This window comes from Ahaetulla prasina, chromosome 8, assembly GCF_028640845.1.
Source record: "Ahaetulla prasina isolate Xishuangbanna chromosome 8, ASM2864084v1, whole genome shotgun sequence".
In the NCBI taxonomy this organism is placed as follows: domain Eukaryota; kingdom Metazoa; phylum Chordata; class Lepidosauria; order Squamata; family Colubridae; genus Ahaetulla; species Ahaetulla prasina.
Window position 1 is genome coordinate 63838181 of NC_080546.1, and position 23977 is coordinate 63862157.

A 23977-nucleotide genomic window follows, 5' to 3' on the forward strand; every position below is an offset into this window, starting at 1 on the left:
TTAAAATAATAAGGGAAATGTTTGACTATTTAATTATTGTAGGAAGGAATTGTGATTATTAGGAAAAGCAGTCAGCTTTTCATCATCAGGGAAAGGAAAAATCTGCCCATTTCTACTGAAAGTAGATGACTGAACTCACTCTCAAGGAAGAGTTATGTAATCTTTGTTTCAAAAAAATCCTTCAAAATTCTGACATTTCTGAAATCAAACCATCAAAAGAAGTCCATAACAGTAATTGGACCTGGACATGAATTTTCATGGAGCAAGTTCTGATTAAAAGGATGGTTTAAGGAAAAGGTTAAAGTTAATAGCACAAGAATTCCAGCGGGTAGTTTTGCTTCCAAATGGGAATGATATAGAAATAGATAGAGATAAGTACATAAGTACATAGAGATAGAAAGATAGCTATGTAATTCAAAATACAATACTTTGGCTTGTTTTTTCTTAAATTTATATAGAAATTTTATACATTTATACAGAAATGACAAGAAACAAAAAACTTTGTTCTCTGGAGAAGTATATTGAATGCCCATCCCAAAACAGGTGTTGCCTTCCCTCTGCCAGCAGTGTGGACCTTGAACTTATGAAAACATTGCTTCATTCTCCCGAATCCCCAACTTTATTCTCTTTTCATTTTATGATTCAGCACCTATAGTTGCATCTTCAGTTATTTCCATATGGTGATGGTCCAATAGCAACTCTAGGCCATATACTGTTATACTGTTGTCTATATAAGGGCTCTAGGCAGACCCTTATATATTCTGTCATGATGAAATTTCCAGGAGCCGCGGTCCCCAATCTTTCCACCTTGGCAGCCCAGCCCGGCTCAGGGAGATGTGAGTGGCAGCATGCACCTGTGCACAGATCCATTGATGCGAGTGGTGGGTGCACATGCCTTCCACTTGCACAAATGGAGCTTTGCACATGAGCTGAGGATGCTTGCACTCAGGCTTGAAGCTCCATTCATGTGAGTGGAGGACATGCTTGTGCTAACACATGAAGGGCACTCAAGTGCGAAGTTCCATTCGCATGAATTGAGCTTCACGTACAAGCACAAGCACAAGCACCCTCTGCTTGTGCAAGTGCAGCTGTGCGTGCAAACGCAGGCGCCATCCGCTCATGTTTGAAGCGTCATTCACGTGAGTGGAGGACATGGGCGCCCATATCAATAGAGCTGTGCACGCACACATGCACCTGCCACTCACACACACATCCCCAGGCTGAGCCATCAAGTTGGAAAGGTTGGGGACTGCTGCTCTACCTGGAAATTTCTTCATGACAGGATATATAAGGTCCTAGAGTCTTTATATAGAGAACAGTATAACAGCATTCGGCCTAGAGTTTCTGTTGGACCATAACCAATTGGAAATAACTGAAGATGCATTGGAGTACCCTTAAAACATCCAAGGACTGCTGAGGCATAGTATCCAACCTGATTAATGTGAAGGCCTTACAAAAATTTAAAATTGGAATGGATGATAAATATGTGGTTAGAAGGGGTCCTTTTGGAAGCAAATGTTAAATATTGGGGTGTGACACCTAACATAGGCTTATTTGGAGATCTAAACCCCAGATTTGTTATTTAAGGGCAGTTTTAGCACTATCAAAGCTTAATGTGCACAGGCTTTCTATAAAGCAGCGCAGCAACTCAATTTTATCTAGTGCTTTTTAAAGCTACAATGATTTCGGGTGCACTTTAAGGCTTTGGTCACTACCTTTAAAGCGCTCCATGACTTAGGGCCTGGGTACTTACGGGACTGCCTACTGCTACCTTATGCCTCCCACCGACCCGTACGCTCACACAGAGAGGGACTTCTCAGGGTGCCGTCCGCCAAACAATGTCGGCTGGCGGCCCCCAGGGGAAGATCCTTCTCTGTGGGGGCCCCTACCCTCTGGAACGAACTTCCCCCTGGTCTACGCCAAATACCTAACCTTCGGACCTTTCGCCGCGAATTGAAAACGTATTTATTCATTCGCGCGGGGCTGGCTTAATTTTGCTGTATTTTTAAATTTATATTCCATATTCCTAAATTTTATATGAATTTTAATGGGTTTTTAGAATTTTAAATGTTTTAAAGTTTTCGGCCAATTGTGTAATAAGTTTTTTAATTTCGTTTTAATTGTATATTGTATTGTTTGCAAAAGCAAACTTTGGCTGTACACCGCCCTGAGTCCTTTGGGAGAAGGGCGGTATAGAAATCTAATAAATAATAATAATAATAATAATAATTTAAAATGATCTGTAAATACTGGTGGGGCCAAACCTACAGGGAATAAAATTAACTTTAGTCAGAAGGTAAGAAGAAACCATACTCTGGCATTGAAACTACCGTATTTTTCGGAGTATAAGAACACCTTTTTTCCCCAAAAAAGAGGGTGAAAATCTGGGTGCGTCTTATACTCCGAATGTAGCCCCATCCAGCTTCTCAAATGGAGGTTTCAGAGGCTGAAAAAAGCATCAGAAATGAAACTTCAGAAAAGAAGCCCCCAAACAGAGCTTCAGAAAAAAAGTCTCCACACAGAGCTTTAGAAAAGAAGTCCCCAAACAGAGCTTCAGAGGCTTTTTTTCTGAAGCTGTTTCAGAGGCTTTCAGAGGCATAAAAAATGTTTTTACTGAAACAGAGTTTTAGAAGTTTCAGAGGCAGAAAAAAAGCAAGGCACAGAGCTCACAACCAAGGAACCTGTTACTAAAATTTAACTCTGGAACAGCTTATTGGGGGTATTCTGGGAGGTGGAGTCACCTGCCAATCAGTTTTTTTCTTATTTTCCTCCCCAAAAACTAAGGTGCATCTTATACTCCGGTGCGTCTTATACTCCAAAAAATACGGTATGTCTGTTTCTATTTGTAAAATGGCATTTTTAATACTATTTGGAACCATCAAAATGTCGCTAATAAACTTATTTTAGTTGGTTTTGATAGTATTGAGTTTTGTAGAGAGCAATTTTTGGAGTAATAGAGAAGTTGTGGGACTACCTTCACTTGGAAGACCTTGTAGGCTGTAGGAACATAATGGCTCCTTTTGAATGGTAAAAACTTACAATAATTGTACAGGTATGTTGTGCAACACTTCCTCGGAAAGAAAAAGGAGCATGCCAAGGATAAATTGCACTCCCAAGAAAGGTGCGTACCTGTTCAATTGAAGTCCCAATTACTTGCTATTTGTGGATTTAATGAAAACGGATGCAAACTTCTTCCTACATGTTTAAATTATGCCCAGAAATAAAACTCGTCCAGGTTTACCCTTTCTTGAATTGATTCTCCAGGAATGAGTTGAGGTTCAATTGTAATGAATAAGGAAAGGTAGGAACCATCACTCAGATGCTGTATGGAATCATATTTTCTGTCATTTTCCACATTTTTCCCTTTGCTATAGCCAAGAAGAACGGGAGGAGTATCAACCTTAAATGTGCCATCAATCTAGATGAAGAGAAACAAAGAGTCTTGAGTAAAAATAACAATAGCAATAGCACTTAAGACTTATATACTGCCCCCTGGTGGTTTATAGCACTCTCTGGGTGGTCTACAATGTCAGCATATTGCACCCAACAATCTGGATCCTCATTTTACTGACCTTGGAAGGATGGAAGGCTGAATCAACCTCAAGCCCATCAGAATTGAACTCCAGGCTGTGGGAAGAGTTAGCCTGCAATACTGCACTTTAACTACAGTGCCACCAGGGCTCCTTATTAAGCATTAATAGTCAAGAATGCTGCAATAAGTTAGTTATATGCATGCTTGTGTGTAAAAACGCTTTCTTCAGCACTTACTTTTCCTTGAAAATATACTGTTGTAAATGGTATCCGAACCAATCCAAGCCAGCGCTTTTCCATACAGGTATGGACCCCACCGATTTCTCTTTCACGATCATCCTAAGAAAATGTCCCAAAAATCCTGATCAACATTTGCAAAAAGAACATGCTGAGCTTCCCTATTTTTTCCTCTAGATTCTCTAGAATTAATGAATTTATTTAATTTGCCAAGTGAACTGTCCATCTCACAGTTGTGACTCTGGGTAACCAAAATACAACCAACAAATAATAATAGTAATAACACCATAATAGCAGAGTGGCATTCAAAGATAATCCAATCTAGTTCACAAACATAAAAAACTCCAAGATGGCGATGGTGAGCAGCAAATTTGAGCTTTGCTCTTTTTTACTCTCTAGTTTTACTTTCAGTACTTTTTCTACTTTTAAATTGCACCACTTAAGAGGTCAGCCTTTTACTCCAGCTTTCAATGCCAGCTATAATTTAAATAATGGGGATAAGAAAGAAGAGACACTCTGCAATACAGATTTTAATCAAGCCCCTGAAAGCAGCAGAAAAGGGAAGACTACACAATGAATAAGCAGACAACTTCAGTGAGTAACTTTGCCTCTACTCCTCACCAGAGGAGGAAAATATAGCAATCATAACTGCAGGTGAAAGGAGGAAGCAACAGCTGGACCTAAGAGAATCAGGATTAGGGAAGGGGACAAATGGAAAATGGCTTTTAATACCCCCTTGGGGTGTTATCAATTCAAAGTGCTTCCATTTGGACTGCAAGGGGCTCCCGCTTTGTTCTTGCAAATCATAAACAAGGTGTTCCATGAGCAACTATACAAAAAGGTTCGGTATATTTAGATGACATTTAATATACACTGAAACAAAAACTGAGCAAGTAAACCTTGTCTAGGCAGTCCTAAACAAGCTCTGCACTGCTAAGCTTTATGCAAAACTGTCTAAATGTGAGTTCCACAAGGATAAAATAGACAACCTGGGATACCAGATATCCCATGAGGGCAAGGAAAGTGCAAGCTCTTATTGACTGGGCCCTCCCCACACATGCAAGCAACTGCAAAGTTTCCTGGGGTTTGCAAACTTCTATCAACAATTTATCCTGCCTTTCATGCAAATTGCCCTCCCTATCACTAATCTTTTGAAAATAAAAAAGGGAGACAAGTCATGGCCAAGGTAACTCTTAAACTGGACTATGGAATGCCAGGCAGCATTCAAGAAATTGAAACAATTATTCTCAGCTGAGCCAATCTTGAAGCACCCAGACCCAGAAAAACCTTTCATCATACAGGGATGCCAGCGATTTGGCTGCTGGGGCAGTCCTACTCCAAGAAAACAAACATGGCCAACTACAACCCTGCACATACACCTCTAAAAAACTAACAGACACTGAATAGAGATGGGCCATCTGGGAGAAAGAAGTATATGAGTGGTCCTCCCACAAGTGGGCAGTGAGAGGGACCATTTGGGACAAAGGACAGTGTGTTTGTTGTGGGAAGTTGGAGATGTGGGAGTCCTTGAGAGCTTTTGCTACAGTGCTGCAGGGATTCCCTCCCTCATTAATCCCCTGGGATGTGAGAGTATGAATGTGAGTAAATGGAGAGGGATGGCAGAGCTCTTGGTTCTTCAAGAAAGGGGTTGGGAGGAAGAAGGAATGTTTATTTTGGCGGACATAGGGCAGGATCATGTATCACAGTGTGAAGGGCAGGGAATGTTATGGGAGTCCGAGGGCAGGCTGTTACCCAGGAAAATGTCGCTGATGTGTAATATCAGTGGTGTGTTCTGGGCCTCTTAGTCCCTGGACAACAGACCTCTCCCCACACTGGAGGCTCTGGGTTTTGGCTGCTGCTGGTGAATGCCAGGTTGATTAATAATAAAGCTGCTCTTGTTCAAGATCTTATTCAGGAAGAGTGAGGTGACTTGGGGTGCATTACTGAGACCTGGCTGACTCCAAAAAAAAGGGGGGGTTCCCTCCAGGAGCTATGTCCAGCTGGGTTTCAAGTTTGGCACCAGCCAAGACCCCAGGACAGGGAAGGTGAAAGGGCAGTGGTTATCAGAGAGCCTTGCTCCACAAATCTCTGGTTGTGAGACCCTATTTCTGAAATTGGGTATATGGGATCAGATGGAATTGTTGCAGCAACCTCCCTGCCTGAGATGCTGGAAGCCATCTCAAGGCTGGCAGTGGAATTCCCCAGACTTGGTTCTGGGGGACTTCAATCTGCCATCTCTGGGTGCGGCCTCAGAAGGAACCCTGGAATTCATGGCTACTAGGCCTATCCCAGATCATTACTGGCCCAACTCGAGACAGTGGTCATACACCAGATTTGATTTTTGGGCAATGTGACTTGGTGGGAGATTTAAGATTATCTCCCTTGTCATGGTCCGATCAGATCATGCCCTGGACTATTGTAACGTGCTGTTCATGGGGCTACACTTGAAGAGCATTCAGAAGCTACAGCTGGTGCAGAGTGTGGCAGCATGGGTAGTTTTAGGGCCCCTAGAATGGCTCCAGCAAACTGCATTGGTTTCTGGTGTAATTCAAAGTGTCGGTGATCACTTTTACAGTCCTTCATGGCATGGGTCTAAGTCACCTGAGGGACCGCCTTACCACACTGGGATTGGCGTCCCACTCATGCCGGCAGAGGAACCATGCTGTGGGTTCTGGTAGCCCAATTATTCCAGCTGGCAAGGTCCAGAAGAAGGGCCTTCTCTGCTGTTGCTCCTGCCCTCTGGAACATCTTGCCCCTGATGTGAGTTTGGCCCCTACCCTCCTATCCTTTTGTAAGGACCTAAAGACCTGGCTCTGCCAGTTGGCCTTAGTCCCAATGGGGGAACAGCACAATGGAGGTAGTTGATCGAGTAACAGATCCCACCTCCCCCATTCTGCCCCTGGTCTCCCCGTGTGTCTTTGGTTTTTAATTCTTGCTTTTAATTTATCTATGTTTGTATGTATATGTATATATTCTTTCTCTCCCCCCCACGCTCCAGCATTATGGTAAGATGGGTGGCCACAAATTTTTATAAATAAATGAATAAACAAACAAATAAATATACAATAATCTCAATAAAGAACCCAATTGATGGGCTCACAAAAGGGAATGGATCAATTACAAACAAGTTTCAGCAGCATAAAATCTTGCCCCCAGAGGATTGCTGTAACAGAATATCTAAAACAGGAGTGTTTAACATGCAGTCCAAGAGATGCATGCAGCCCTGTACAGCTAGGCCTCACAAGATCATAAATTTATAATATTATTTAGTTTGTTATTTATATTCATTAATATATATTTTATAAGATGACCAAGACAATTCTTCTTCATTCGATGCAGCTCAGAAGAGCCAAAAGATTGGACACTCATGATATAAAACATTATTATGGAGTATCAACAGTTAAAATCTTTTCAGATGACAATTCTGAACTACCAGTTAGGTAAATAAGCTCTTTCTTTGTGGGTTTAATAGCCTGATACTTATTATCTGTCCTTTAGCTACAGAGTTAAATTCATCCTATTTTAATATCCCAGAATACTAATGAAGTGTCATCCTGAACTTCAGCTTGCCTTGCTAGATGCCAGCCTGCCATAGACTATGGGAGGAGGGAGCTGCTGGGAAGGGGGAAACTGAAATTATTTGTCGTGCCTTCTTGAGACACCAATTGTCATCCAAGGCCAGAGACCTGGGAGGGGAATGCAATGGCTCACAATGTAGCCTGCTGATGCAGGGAAGGTTATCTAAACAATTCCTTTGAATGTAACTGGACAACAGGGAGATAATGGGGAAAAACAGAAAAGATAACTAAGGAACCTTTGCATATAAACACTTAGTTCTAATAAACTGAAACCTGAAACTTGAAGATGCCTAAGAAATTCTGAAAGCCCCAAATGTCTTTAGTAAAGACCCAAGGCAGAAAACAAGAGAAAGGACAGTTATTTTCCTTCATTCCTTTACCACTTCTGTTGATTGCTCAGAGCACTTTTTTAATATTCTATCTTTGGCAACTGTATACTATATATTTAGTGAAGACATCATGATGCCAGTCATTCTTGACTACATGGTGATCTAGTAGTTAAGGCACCAGAAGGCAGTGAGTTATAGTTCTTTCTTAGGGAATAAAGTTGGCTGGAAGACCTTGGGCCAGCCAGCCTCTCTCAGCCCAACCCACCTCACAGGGTTATTGTTATGGTGGAAATAGGAGGAGGAAAGAGCACTAGCTATGTTTCCAATATGAGTTATTTATTTAAATAACAATAAAGATAACAGCTTCTATACCAGAGACAAATTCCTTGTGTGTTTAATCACACTTGGCCAAATAAACCTATTCTATTCTGTCCTGTCCTATTCAATACATAAAATCAAGGATTCCTTTGTTCACTGGTGAAAATAGTTCCAGTATGTTTCCAACGATGCACCCACAGTTATCAGCAAAGAGTGAAAATCTAAAAGTGCTTCCTTATTCTAATCCTTCTCTTCCCTTTCCCGTCACAGAAAGTGCTTGAATGTTCAAACTACCAACCTTCAGAATATCCAGTCTAATCTGTGCTGGTTAGCAAATCCTGGAGAGAGCACTTTGCCTTTCAGATCTGAATATTCTGTGCTGGGAATCCATTAGGTGAGTAAATGTAATCTCATATGCCAGCTCTTTTCATTTTGTTTTCTCAACAGACAGTGTCAAGAGAATTTTTCAGATGATTTGCTCACCTCTAAGATATCATACAGTACTTCATCAAAGATATTAATGAAGATGTCATCCTTCACTGACTGCAGATTAGAGATGCTATAGTCACTGTTAGGAGCTCTGTAATGATATTTTAAAACAGAGATACAGTACAGATCAAAATATAATTTGCAATACATCAGCATGGCAAAGGCTTGTTTTCTCTTCCCTTCTTCCCTATTCTCTAAGGCTAGCTCAATTTTTATAATAATTTCATCACAATACAATATCCTATTATCCTGTTCCATTAGAAAGAGGACTTCCGGGTGGCTCTGCTTCGTTAATGGCGGGCTATCTCAGACCGCCAGTTCCGTGTGATTCTGTAGAGCCGCTTAGACAGCGTTAATCTGCTGTCAAGCGACTTGGAAATCTCTTCCCTCGGGCAAAGAGGGAGAGGTGAGCATTCGGGCTGAAGTAGAGCCCCCAGGAAAGCACCAGGAAAGATTCTTGGTAGCTTGATGGGAACGCTCCTTCTATAGCCCGAAAAAAAGCTCCAGAATCCGGAACGCTTCTGCCAAATGGCAGAACAAAATGCAGCGTCCATCTCCGCGACTGAAATGGATTACTGAAGGACTCTAACGCGGACAGAGCTGAAAACTGGAGCGTTAGCATTTGATTGTAACAAGATTTTAACTCCCTGATAGAGAATGTATTCGTAGTCAAGATTGAAGATGATGAAAGGAAATGGCGGTTTGTGTATTGCAAGTAAATGGCGTTTTGTATATTGGAAGTGAAAGTTAAGGAAATGCTTATTACAATTGCTGGCGTGGAATCTTTAAGAAGAATATAACAAGATATTTTTTTAAATGGAATTTTTATTTTTTATTTTTTATCCTTTTTTATCTTTTTATTACAGTGTTTAAGAAGAAAAGTTTATTGAATTTTTCTTTTTTCTTTTTCTTTTTCTTCCCCCCCCTTCTTCTTGGTATTACTTAGTTTAAAAATGGCTTTCAAGCAAAGAGATTTAACTACTTCTAAAATACTGGAAATTTCCTCACTTCAGATACAGAAATTGAAAGAAGATATTAAAGATGGCTTAAGGAATTTTTTACAGGAGCTTATGGAGGTTCATCTTTAAGAAATAGATCAAAAATTTGATGAAATGGAGAAAGAAATATTGGATTTTAAAGATATGGTGGAAGAACAGAGGAGGGAGATGAAAAAATTAAAGGAATCAATTAATCCATTATTGCTATCTAGTATTCAAACAGAAGAAAGACTGGAAGAAATTAACCAAATTAATTTAGATTTGCAAAGGAAAATAGATGAAGTTCAAATTAATTTGAATTTAGAAAATAAAATAGACGATATTCAGGTTAAGGTAGATAGGGCAGATGAAGAAAGGGTTATATTACAATATAAATTAATGGAATATGCTATAAGGGTGAGAGGATTAAAAGAATGTAAGGAAGAAAATTTGAAAGAGATTTTTATTCAGGCCTTTGCTCAGATAGATGGAGTGGAACCAGAAGATTTTGAAGTTAATATTGAAAAAATTTATCGTGTTAATTCTTGGTTGGCAAGGCAGAAGTGTTTACCGAGAGATGTGGTTATTTATTTTACAAATAAGAAGATTAGGTATGGAATTTTGCAAGCATTTTATAAAAATAAATTTCAAATACTAGGACAAGATATAATAATGATGAAGGAAATTCCTCCTAAAATGTTAAGAAAGAGAAAAGAATTTGCCTTTTTAGTGGATGAGCTTAAGAAACATCAGATATATTTTAGATGGGAGATTCCAGCTGGCTTAACAGTGAATTATAAAGGAAGAAAGTATTTTCTTAATACAGTTTTTAAAGCACGAGATTTCTACACTAATGTATTAAAGATTGGGAACCCTTTATCGATAGATGTTAAGTTGAATGGTGAATAGATGGTGGAAAATGTGTAAGATAGAAAATAAGGGGAGTGAGAATGTTTAATTTTATTATATATGATTATGGTTAATTTTTGTAAATGATTTATTTTGGATATAAATGTGTAATTTTAGGGGTACTATTTGATATATTTGAGGTATAAAGGAATAGGAAGATGGAATATTGTTTAATTTTGGAGGATAGATAGTAAAATTTAGGAATTTGGATTAAATATTATATTTGAGAGATGGATGTAATGTTGTTATATGGTTAACTAGAATTTAATTGTTATAACTGATATATTTTGGATAAGTTATAGGTGTAATTTTAATAATGTTATTTGATATAAGTAAGGTAAAGTGAAGATTTTAATTATTACAATTGATATATTGGATATTTGTAATATTATTTGATGTATATAAATGTTAAAGATGTGAAAAGATGGATTATTGTTTATCTTTGGAGGTTGGACAGAAAATTTAAGAAATTAAGTTGGAAATATGAACTATTCTTGAGAGACTGCTTAAGGAAGAAAGACATTTCAGAAGAATCCTTGGTGAATATTGGAAGATGGAACGTTGTTTTGGTACTGATTGATGAAGGTTGGATATTAAAAACTATGTACTTTAATGAAGAACAAATACGAACTCAATTGGAAATTTCTGAGATCAGGGAGTCGAGGTTTTAAGGAGTGACTATGGATTATGATTTGTGTTATATTTTAATTTTTGACTGTTAGTTTTATACCCTGTATTCGGTTCTGGGAAGTCCTGGGGGGGGGGAGGGAGGGGGAGGGGGGATGAGGTAGAAAATGGATTGATGGTTAATGTACAGAGATGATTGAAGATGTATAATCAATATAAGATCGGAGCTGCCTGGCTACCATTTCAGAATGATGGGAAGGAAGGAAGTAGAAGAGAGGAGGAGGTAGGAAAGAGAAGAGGAGGAAGAGGAAAGGAAGGAAGAGGGATATAAGAGGGAGAAGAAAGGAGTAGGGAGGAAGGAGGAGAGGAGGTAGATAAGAGAAGGGGAGGATGGTTGTGGAAAGTAGAAGAAGGTAGAGAACGGAAGAGAGTAGGAAGGGGGTGGTGACCGGGCAGGTCCGATTAATTGTATATGATGGTACATTAAATATGTTATTGGATATGAATGTTAAAGTCAAACTTTTTATTAGAAAGGTTAGTAGAGTATTAGAGAGTTCACAGGTTTCACTCCATCAGAATCCCAATCTTTCATTCAGATGTGAACAAAAGCTATCTCATTCAATGAGGGAATGATAAACAATGCCCAAAGCTGGAGACAGAAAATGATACACTGGTAGAATCAAGATCTGGAGCAGGATGAAGTTTTTCTCACTCTTCAGCCATGTTTTCAAACTCAGTTCCTTTGCGGTCTTCTACAGAAATCAAAACTGTTTTTATTTTCAGAAAAATACAAAGTCATTTTGATATACTAATGGACACCTACTGACGGGAATTCATCTAAAGCAATTAAGATTTTCACACAAGGTTTTCACATGCCACTTTGTGAGGTACAGAATCAAATGCTAAATAACGGGTAGGTAGCAGGGGCAAGAAATCTTTCCAACTTTGGCTTAAATTCAAAATCTCACTCCTTTAGAAACCTAAAGGAGGAGGAAGAGGAGGAGGAGGAGGAAGGAGGAGGAGAAATAATAATCCTCAGCTTGTGTCCAAATGCACAATTCAATCTTGTGCCTTTTTGTCCCACCCAATGTAGTTCTTCTCCAATGGAAAGAAGGTTTTATGGGATCCATTCGCACCTAAATGGAAGTTCCAGCTCTTCGCTCCAGTTTGGATTTGACCCTTCTGCGGTGGTCGTCCGACAAACTGTTCGCTGGAAAGAAACCTCTACAAAAGGCCGAACTGAAACCTACAATTAAGCAGAACTCAAAGCTTTGATATGTTAGATGAGATGCAAAGCTCGGATATGTCAAACAACATTTTCCAACTGAAACAAGAAACTGTAGATACCTCCAAGCATATTATAAACATCCATTAAAATAAATATATAAATACCCTGTTTTCTCTGAAATAAGACATCTCCTGATAATAAGCCCAATTGGGCTTTTGAGCACATGGCACTAAGATCAAGCGCTTATTTCAGGATTCAAAAAGAAAAGAAAAGAAAAGAAAAAAAAACAGGGTCTTATTTTACAGTCATAGATATAGACACTTTCTGGAAAAAAATTCCAGGGTCAAAATTTTCTATTTCATCTAAATTTGGCTGTTTCAAAATAGTATTTTATTGTTTGATTACCTATTCAATACTGTTTCTAACATTCCATGCTTCTAACATTTAACATTAATAAAATTTATCTGAACACCAAAAAAAATCTTTACAATTAGTGCTCAAAGTTTATAAAACTTTTCACCCAAATCAAATAACATAGACTATGGATAACATGATGAATAGGCTAAGTAGAAATATCTTCATTTATAAAGGGAAGTCTCCTGGAAAACATCCTTGAAAGATTTAAAATTCAAAATTCAAAAAGACTACATCACTATTGAGAATTTACATGAAAAGCACATGATCAAAACTGTGTAAGAATATAATTAATACATTCCATTAAGCCTAGTCTGTAATGGGTATGTTAGTTTCTCGAATACAGGAAGTAGGAATTGTCTTTTTCTCCTTTTTTGGTGGCAGGATTGACCCAACAAAGACATTATTGTGATTTCAGTGCTAGGCAGATGTTAAAATAAACTGAACCCCTCAGTATTTCAGTTGCATTTTAACTTTTTTTTTTTTGTTTGTTTACATTTATACCCCGCCCTTCTCCGAAGACTCAGGGCGGCTTACAATGTATAGGGCAATAGTCTCATTCTATTTGTATATATTTACAAAGTCAACTTATTGCCCCCCCAACAATCTGGGTCCTCATTTTACCTACCTTATAAAGGATGGAAGGCTGAGTCAACCTTGGGCCGGGCTCGAACCTGCAGTAATTGCAGGCTTTGTGTTCTTAATAACAGGCCTTACCAGGCAGAGCTAAACTTGGCATGGGAAGACCCAAGTCTATTGTTTTCTGAGCAATATATGGAGCACTATATGTAAACTGATATTATTTAACAAGCTACGAAGAAAAAAAAGTAGAAAAAACAATTTTTCAATAAATTTCTATACATTCTTAGGAAAATGTTATTTAAATACATTGGTGAATAGTATTTAAAATATATTAAAGAGTCCACTGGACTTGGGCAGCCAATATAATAATTCAGTTAGGAATATTTCTTCTTCTATAGCATATTTATCAATTTCACAGAATGAACCCCTCAAGAATAGTGGAATGGTTATCCCTATACATAAAAAGAATATTACTATTATTCAACTATTTATCCATTCATCCCCTCCAGGTTCATGGCATTGTTAAGGTACCTGGCTAAATGTCCAATCCATACTGTGGTTGGGGCTGTGTGGAGTTGCAGAAGCAACAAACATCTCATTGAAAGCCCATGATGATTTAGATGGCTGCTGAAGTTTGCTTTACAAAAAGGTGTAGAAAAAGTCAATAAACTTCCAATAGGATTTAAAAAAAATAAAACAAAAAGATTTTAAGTACAAATTTTGCAAAAGTGATGATGACATTTGCACAGCAATAATACAAATAAATTATTTCCCTTCCCTCTTGTTTTTGCTGTTTTTTCAATTTGCACACATACACTCCACCCACCAAACCCACAAAACAATCTGGTTCACCAGAAGGGAAGGTTTACTTCCCCCATACACAGATCTTATTTGTGCTACTTATATACTGTACTGCAGATACAGTACTGCAGATCTCTGTAACGGTTAAAATATAGTAAATGTGAATAAATTAAAAAACCAACAACTGATTAAAGTTATCACACTACAAAGGTAAATTGTAATAGTAGAGATAATGAAAAATAAAATTAATAATGAAACTAAAATAATATTAACATTGCCATTTAAATATTTCAAACGAAATAAATAAAGTTGCCAAGATCCAACTATTAAACTTCAGAGATGTTTTATCTTATCTCAGTAGGTTGTGGAACAAGAGAGAAAGGTACTGTACTGGAACCATAACTGGAAAACATTAGCTCCTGTTCTCCCCCCACCATTCCCCTTATTTCACAAATTTTGCTGTCTCTCTTTTTTGTCTCTAAAAGGGGTTGTTCAGCTGTTCCTAATCCGAACTATGAAATCAAATATTGATCATAACCTATAGCATCTGATGATCTAATAATCACCAGAAAGCTAATGAAAAGTTTTTGATTCTGTATAGAATAGGTTCTGGAAAATTCTGGGATGTTCACATATGATGGTTTGTGAAAATGACCTTGGGATACAGGAGGAAAAGCCACAGTCAAAGCAATGCTTACACAAGAGAGAGCATACAGCAGGAATGGGGGCTTGGCAATATCTTGGAAAGCATCCTCCCTAATTTCCTGGAAAGTAGAAGTAAGGGTGGGAGAAGGGAGAGATGTGCTTTCAGACTTGCAAGCTGGATGCAAGCTGCCCAGTGAGGTAGTCTAAATGAGAAATCAAAACCATGAGTATTAACACTACTTCTGTTACAGGTAGTCTTCAACTTACAACCGCAATTAAGTCCAAAATTTCTGTTGCTAAGTGAGATATTTGTTAAGTGAGTTATGACCTGTCTTGCCACAGTTATTAAGTGAATCACTGCAGATGTTAAGTTAGTAACACAGTTGTTAAGTGAATCTGGCTTCCCCATTGATTTTGCTTGTAAGGTCACAAAAGGTGATCACATGACCCAGGACATGGCAATCATCATAAATATGAATCAGTGCCAAACATCTGAATTTTGATCATGTGACTATGGGGATCCCACATTAGGGTGTACTACCCCAAAAATAAACCCTAGCCCAATTTTTACACCTGCATCAAATATAAGCCCTAGCCCCGAAGTAAGCCCTACTTAAGGTTACTTACAGAGGTGTGGCCAGCGTCGTGACGAAATGGACACAAACCCTGAGTGCAAGTGCCGATAATCTCCTCGAAATGGGGGTCTGTTTTGGACCATAGCAGCCCTGTAGGGGCAGCGAAGAATGAGGGAGCTGCCGGAGCGGACAGGGAAGTTGCAAATTCCCTGACGTTCCAACTTTTTTCCCTTGACCCAGAGAGGAGGACCACAGTCATCATCAGCTGCTTGAAGTCGGGGCAGCCACAAGAATGGGCAGGAGGATAAAGCATAAGTACTGAATAAGATACCGAAGCTGGGTGAGTTAACACCAGCCCATGAAGAGGCATTCAAGGCAATTTTGCCAATAAGCATTTTAAGAAAAACGGAGAAACAGTGGCTAATTGAAACAGGAAATGAAAACAGAAGGAAATAATTAAAGATACCTAAAACCTGACAAAAGAGGGCTTGGATCTCTAGAGCCATAATTGAATAGAAATAATAGAGAAAATATGAGTTTCAATTAAAATTGACTTTGGAGAATTTTGGAAGTTTTTATTGATTACTATATTTTAATAACTACAATCAAGAAGGGAAAAAAGTGGAACTGATCAGGACTTTAAAAATGGGTTTTAATTGAGTTTTTCCCAACTCCTCTACTGTTCACAAATTTGGATTTAAAAAATTATAATGTAACTATCTATGGGACTGAAAAGAAGCAAAAAATTGAAACAAAGGGAAATGTGGCTCCAAAATGGATACTTTGATAATTGTGGATTGTAACTGGAGAGTAAAGACTGACCACCTAAAGGCAGAAGAAGAAATGCAGGTGGGAAATGTCTTTGTGACAATTTCAAAGGAAGATTTTTGCAACTAGAGGAATGACTTTAAGACTAATAATATCCAAGAATAAAATAGAAAACAATACTAAAGACTGACACCTAAAGGCAGAAGAAGAAATACAGGAGGGGAATGTCTTTGTGATTTCAGGGCATTTCAAAGAAACACTTTAGCATCCAGATGGTTGACCTTTAAGACTTGCAACTTCAAAGAATAAAATTGAAAACAATGGATAATAAGGGGAACAGATAATGAGCTATTTAAGAGCTTTTCCAGCAATGATAGAGAAGAATATGGAAAGTGAGACATATTAATGTAAAATGAAAACTTGTATTAAAGATTAGAGGACTATAAAAATATTGAGGAGAGGAGGAACGGGGCAAACAAGGAATTTAATAAGTTAAGAAAATATATAGCTTTTGAGCACATTTAGTGAAATTGAAATATTTGGAGATAAAACTTCCAATAGAATATTTGAATATGAGTATTATGTGAGAAACGGAATGTTTGTTCCTTTTTATTTTTCTCTTTTTATTTACTTTATTATTTTAATGTTTTTTATTTGGAATGGGATTTTGAAATAAATGATTGGGGACCTTTTAATTAAGGTGAGATTTAAGACAGGAGAGATTTTTACCTTGTTTTTTTTTTTTTTTTGCTACTGATCTTTGATAAATATTAGGGATAATTATGTTATATTTTGTTTAAAAAAGAAGAGAGGATCAAGAAAGGGGACAAAAACATGGGAACTAGATTTGATCAAATACTTTTCAGGATAAAGGGATGGAATAGATGTTTTGATAGAAATGGGCAATAATAAAATTTGAAGAGGGGAAAGGGAAACATTGGATATACTATTGGGGGGGGTGTGTGTGAAATTTGAAATATTTTTAATTATATACCTGACTGATATCTTGTTCAACAAAGATTTGTATGTGGTTTGTTTGTTTTTAAAAAAAATAAAAATTTTTTTTTAAAAAAAGGCTACTTACAAGCCTACGCAGCCACCCACCCACCCATTCTGTTTGGTTGCTGCCAATACGAGGTGAGGTCGGGGGATGGGGGGTGCTGTGGCCACAAGGGGAGGGGGTGGAGGACAAAGTGAAGTGCCCCACATACCCTGTACCAACTTATCTGACGGCCCCACAGCCAGGCCATCAAGTGCCAACAACTGCTTGGCCTCACGGAAGCAGTTCCAACACCCCCATGCAGGATCACCAGCCTGCTTCTTCTCCTTGCCGCTGCAATGAAGCAGGAGGCTGAGCGATGCACCAGTGCCGCAGCCACTAAGCAACATGGTGGGGTGGAGGACAAAGTGAGGCAGTGGTGGGGGTGGAGGATGAAGCGAGGCAGGGAGGTGGAACTGCCCCATGCACCTCCGAATGGCTTACTAGAGGGTCCCACTGCCAGGCCATTAATGTGCCAACAACTGCCTGGCCTCATGGAAGTGGCTCCAGCAGCCCTGTGCAGGATCCCACCTGGCCACTGGCCTGCTTCATCTCCTTTCTCATCGCTGCAACAAAGCAGGACACCTAACCCTAACCCTAACCCATTCTAACCCACCGCACCTGAGGGCAACCACAATGCCAAGCCCTAACCTTAACCCATCCCAGAGCAACCACAATGCCAAACCCTAACCTACCCCAGGGCAACCATAGTGCCAAATCCTAACCCTAACCCACCCCAGGACAACCATAGTGCCAAACCCTAACCCTAACCCATCCTACCCCAGGGCAACCACAGTGCTGATGTACAACAGTCTACATTTATTCAAATATAGTTATGTCATCTTCTTCTGGAACATTATCATAACTCTCCAAACACTGAGTTCTGGCCTGAATTTCTTGCGACTCCATTTCCTGTAAAACCATTGGCCCCAATATCTCATGCCTAGCAATAGAGGTCTCCAAAAATGACCACTTCTTCTTCTTTTTTTTTTTGAATTTTTTTTTCTAGACAGACAGACATAAAAACATCTTCAATCAAAATACAAACAGTGTGTCAGTTTGTTGTTTACAAAGCTTTTGTACAATTTTACCATATTCATAACATGTAATTTCTCTTATTTTGCGTTTTATCAATCTAATATACATCCAAATATTTTAATCAATTGATCTTTTGTATAACTCTAAATGTTTCTTCCCTTGCCTTATATAGATTATTCTAAATTTTACATTAATTATATTTGTATCATTCATTTCCTTTTCTTAATTCAAACCAATGATATTACGTTATATTTTGTTTGTTTCAACAATTCTTACATTAGAATTATCTCTGTCAAACTTCAACCTATTTTTTATCTAGCCATTGATAAAATAAATCCCATATTATATAGTATTGTTTATCTTCCTGTTCTCTAATTTCAAATGTCAATTTACTCATTTCTGCACATTCCATTATTTTCTTAATAATTTCATCGTGATGCTCTGTATTTTCTCATTTTTCCAGTTTCTAGCAAACACAATTCTAGCCACTGTTAATACATTCACAATCAAATATCTCATTTCTCTATTATAAGTTTCAGGTATGATCCCCAATAAAAAAGCTTCTGCTTTAAAGTCCATATGTTTTTTTTATCGTTTTTTTCCAACCACATGTGGATTTTAGTCCAATATCTTTTAGCTTCTACGCACGTCCACCACATATGGTAATATGAGCTGGGTATCTGATGACATTTCCAACATTTTTCAGATTTATTCTTGAACATTCTGGCAATTCTCGTCGGGGGTAAGTGCCAAATGTAAAACATCTTATACAAATTCTCTTCATATGCAGCTGACATTGTCATTTTATAATTTTGCGATCACAATTTTTGCCACACCTCTAAACCAATCCCATGTCCAAAGTTTTTCCCTCAAGCAATCATTGTTTCTTTAACTTGTTCTTCTTCCATTTTCACCTCTAGTAAATGTCCATGTAGTTTTTTAATCAAGTTTTCATCAGTACCTGTTAAGATTTTATCTAGGTTAGTCAAATTATTATAAAAACCTTCTATCTTTGTTATATCTAGAGTGTATTTGCACATAAAAGACCTCTTCTTGTCCATGTAGCCTGCTCATAATGCATTGGCAACACAGGTGTCAGTGATTTTATCCCATGAATTCTTCACCCAAGTCACAGCCTATGGCAGGCTAGGCTTCACAAAGTTTCCATGCTGATTTCTCTCCATTCTATTTTCAATATAGCCACTGATTTCCATGTGAAAATGGTCCTTGAATGGCTTGTTTATTGCAGTATCAAGAGTCTAGAGATAGCCAGGCATTCATGTGAGAATCATTATTTGATCTACTCTTCTCTGTGAAAGGAACTTCATGTCTTTAGTGCAGTGAGTGCTGACTGAATCCTAGACTAGCAGACCTCTTTGGCCACCTCACACAACAAGTGGCAGCATTAAATCAACCCAGCTTGTGTGTATCAGGCTTTTTTGGTTTCAAGAACATAAATGCCTGAAAAAGTTCAATCTTGCCTTTCTTGCCCTTAGTGATGATTAGAGGTGGGGCTTTCTTTCCATCCAGACAAATTGCCAAAATACAGGTAACACATGCACTTTCGTAACCAGTGGAGGGAATGTACATATCACTGAAGGAAGCCATCCAGCCAATGTTGTGATGCTCTGAATTCTTCTCGAGATATTTCTAACTGTGGTGCCATTGCAAGGGCAAATGTTTGAATATCAGCCCTGTGCACAACAAAAGCCTGCTCTCCTGTCAGCAAGAACATTCACAGATTTTCTCTTCTAGTTCAGGAAATGATGGTTGCTGACCTGATCCACAATTGTGCTTCTTAGCATTTCCCTTGTCCATCTGTTGTTTTAGGTTATCATACTCCGCTCACCATTTTCAGACCATACAGAGATCCAACTTCTTCTTTTTGCAGAAAGCTATAAGATTCTTGTCCTAAGTCGTTTCTTGAACTCAATGGAATACCTTTCTTTTTGCACTCATCTTGTCTGGGGATTAAATGTATGGTACCATTAAATCAGGGGTGTCAGGATTAGGGTATGGCATTGTGGCTTCCCTGGGGTGGGGTGAATAGGGTAGGTTTAGTGTCCTTCACTCCCTCAGTGCCTCGCTTCATCTTCCACCACCCCAACAACTCATTAAGTGGCTGCGGCACTGATGCATCGCTCAGCGTCCTGCTTTGTTGCACCGATGAGAAAGGAGGTGAAGGAGGCCAGTGGCCATGTGGGATCCTGCACAGGGCTGCTGGAGCCACTTCTGTGAGGCCAGGCAGTTGGCACATTAATTGCCTGGCAACGGGACCCTCTGGTAAGCCAGTCGGGGGTGCATGGGGCAGTTCCACCTCCCTGCCTCGCTTCATCCTCCACCCCCACCACTGCCTCACTTTGTCCTCTACCCCACCATGTTGCTTAGTGGCTGCGGCACTGGTGCACCGCTCAGCCTCCTGCTTCATTGTAGCAGCAAGGAGAAGAAGCAGGCTGGTGATCCTGCATGGGGGTGTTGGAGCTGCTGCTGCGAGGCCAAGCAGTTGTTGGCACTTGATGGCCTGGCTGTGGGGTCGTCAGATAAGCTGGTACAGGGTGTGTGGGGCACCTCGCTTCGTCCTCCACCCCCTCCCCTTGTGGCCACAGCACCCCCCATCCCCTGACCTCACCTCGTATCGGCAGCAACCAAACAGAATGGGTGGATGAGTGGCTGCGTAAGCTCGTAAGTAGCCTTAAATAGGGCTTACTTTGGGGCTAGGGCTTATATTTGGCACAGGTGTAAAAATTGGGCTAGGGCTTATTTTTGGGGTAGTATATAAGGTAATACAATTATTATAAGGTATTATAACCTCTATTATAAGAACAGAATCTTCCAAATCTAGAAGCACATCCCCCTGCCTCCTACCCTTGCCTTTACTTTCCAGGGAAATAGAAAAGGTGCCTTTTGAGATTTTAACATCCCTTCTTTGGGCTGAGATCTCCATTGCCTTCGCTGCAGCTCTTCTTGTTTTCTTATAAACCATCACATCATGAGAGAGGCGTTTTTCAAGACCTTTTCAGGGACTTTTGAATTATATGCTTGGAGGACTGGAACAAGCTCAGTTAAAGCTTTGGAAGGCAAGATACATGGCTATGTAACAATAAAGTACTAATAATTAAAAATTGGGGGGGATAAATACTCCAATACTGTAATCAGCAAGCATACAGACTAAAGCAGTGTTCAATATACTGTCCACCGAAGAACATTGCTAAGAGCTTGATTAAAAGCTGCTTACCTCCCAGCACACTTTCTAACAGGAAGCTCAAATGCTCTAACAACATTAACCAAGAGTTTTATATCACCATCTGAGAGATTCTGTGCCATTACTTTCTTCCTCTCTTTTCGCCTTGGTTTTAAGGGTCGCTTTGCTTCGGCCAGTTTAAAGAGGCTGACACTCAAAAAGCTATTAAAAAAAGCAGAGCTAAAATATAAAACTTCTGTTGCTATAATTTGTCATGCTAACATTGTTTAATAGCTATAATTTCTAAACAATAATAATTCTACAAAACACACTGGTTGGGATATAGATCTTAAAACTAACCATCTACATAGAAGTGAGAATGCAAATTGACATACCCTGAGCCAGCAGAACTTAAACAGAAGACAGAGCAGAACAAAAAGAAAAACCAAAATTGAAATGAAGTTCAGTGGATGCATAAACAAAAAATAAACAAAAAAATGCATTCATGCAATAAGCTAAATTGACTGAAAAGCTTACAAAAAAAATAAGGTCAAATTTCACTATCAGTTACATTTCTCAGATTGGGCGTTGGTACTTTTTGTACCAGTTCTTTGGGCGTGGCTTATTTTGGGGTGTGGCTTGGTGGTCATGTGACTGGTGGGCATGGCTAACTGCTCATGTGACTGAGTGGATGTGGCTATGGGCATAGAAACTACTCAGAGGGCTAAAAAAAGTAATTTTTGATCAGTCCTCACACTTATGACCATCCTCACATTTATGCCCATTGCAGCATTTTTAACAACCATATCACTCATTTCACAACTGCTTCTCTTCACCACAGTTACAAGATAGGGTGCAAAATGTAAAGATAGTTGTAGGTGTGAGGACTAGTCAAAAGTGTGAGAACCTGTCAGAAATCACTTTTTTCAGGCGTCTGGGTAGTCCCTATGCACAGTTTAGGCTTAAGTATACTATATGTGTGTGAGTTATATATATGTGCATGTGTATCTCTATGTTTGTGTACGTGTGTGTTTGTATTATGTTGATTTTTAATGTAATATTTTTAAATATAATTATTCAGAAAGGCATGCGGCTGGACAACAAACAGTATATAAGCCTAGTAAATTCATGTGTGGCCCGGGCCACACACAAGAGGTGACATATTGACACATGATTACTGTGTGTATTTCTAACTCGCCTATAATGTGAAGAACATTGTTCTCAGTGGAAGCAGTGATGCTGTCCTTTGGATTGAAGGATGGCTGGGATGTCAGGAGAAAGTTTGGTGGTTGAGACACGAAGGACTTCACAGAGATGGCTATCAGTCATTCTGGATCTCAGTCTGCTTTTGTTCTGATTTAACAGAGAAAAAGTTTGATCACATAAGTATGATGAGCCGAACAGGCTCATCATTCTTTGCGTGGCGTCTCATCAGAGGAAACTTGGCATGATCCAAACTCTGATAGAAGTCAGGGAGGGAGAGAAGCTGGTGTTGACTCTTCAGAGAATCATCACATTGCATTTCAATCAGTTCTAACTGCAGACTCTCCTCCACTTCTTCTGCATCCACCAGGAAGGGGGTCGAGAACAGCTTGATTTGTTTTTCAATGACAGAAAAATCTTGAAAACGCTGGTTGAATTCTGTCACAAGAGATGTAATTACAGAAACATATTTCTCCTTTTTAGCAGAAAGGTCTGCCTTTGGAAAAGCAGACTTGATTTCAGACAGCGCAGGGAAGTGTGCAGTTTACAATATGTGGATATCATCTTCATTTAAGGGGGGAAAATGTTTCATATTCATTCATCTTGGCCAGGGGTGTCCAAACTTGGTCTCTTTAAGACTTGTGGACTTCAACTCCCAGAGTCCCTCAGCCAGCAAAGCTGGCTGAGGAACTCTGGGAATTGAAGTCCACAAGTCTTAAAGAGACCAGGTTTGACACCCTGATCTTAACTTTGTTTTGTATTTGGTATGAACTTGAAACTCCCTTCGTTATTCCATGCCCAAGGGGTGGAGGCGCGAGGAGCCTCACCAGGCGGCCCGAGGAAGGCGAGGATAGAACTGCTGGGGTCGGGCACGGCCAGCAGCCACTTTCCCGCTTGCCGCCGCCTCCTCCGCCCCCTCCCTTCGTTATTCCATGCCCAAGGGGTGGAGGCGCGAGGAGCCTCACCAGGCGGCCCGAGGAAGGCAAGGATAGAACTGCTGGGGTCGGGCATGGCCAGCAGCCTCTTTCCCGCTTGCCGCCGCCTCCTCCGCCCCCTCCCTTCGTTATTCCATGCCCAAGGGGTGGGCGCGAGGAGCCTCACCAGGCGGCCCGAGGAAGGCAAGGATAGAACTGCTGGGGTCGGGCATGGCCAGCAGCCTCTTTCCGCTTGCCGCCGCCTCCTCCGCCTCCCTTCGTTATTCCATGCCCAAGGGGTGGAGGCGCGAGGAGCCTCACCAGGCGGCCCGAGGAAGGCGAGGATAGAACTGCTGGGGTCGGGCACGCCAGCAGCCACTTTCCCGCTTGCCGCCTCCTCCGCCTCCCTTCGTTATTCCATGCCCAAGGGGTGGAGGCGCGAGGAGCCTCACCAAGCGGCCCGAGGAAGGCGAGATAGAACTGCTGGGGTCGGGCACGCCAGCAGCCACTTTCCGCTTGCCGCCGCCTCCTCCGCCTCCCTTCGTTATTCCATGCCCAAGGGGTGGGCGCGAGGAGCCTCACCAGGCGGCCCGA

The 23977-nt window shown here is 39.9% G+C and overlaps 1 protein-coding gene across 16 annotated transcripts in view; it reads right to left on the reverse strand.

Annotated features, from left to right (window-relative positions):
- The window catches only part of CC2D2A (coiled-coil and C2 domain containing 2A), a 300925-nt gene that overhangs the window by 53537 nt on the left and 223411 nt on the right, over positions 1 to 23977 (reverse strand). For 14 of the 16 annotated variants that reach the window (XM_058192299.1, XM_058192307.1, XM_058192306.1 and 11 more), the window contains 6 exons: positions 21321 to 21488; positions 13751 to 13856; positions 12132 to 12241; positions 8477 to 8573; positions 3769 to 3870; positions 3242 to 3418 (listed from right to left, as the gene is read on the reverse strand). In XM_058192299.1, the coding sequence (XP_058048282.1) occupies positions 3242 to 3418; positions 3769 to 3870; positions 8477 to 8573; positions 12132 to 12241; positions 13751 to 13856; positions 21321 to 21488 (760 nt within the window). The remainder of the gene's footprint in view (positions 1 to 3241; positions 3419 to 3768; positions 3871 to 8476; positions 8574 to 12131; positions 12242 to 13750; positions 13857 to 21320; positions 21489 to 23977) is intronic. The other 2 variants (XM_058192308.1, XM_058192300.1) reach the window with 1 other exon arrangement.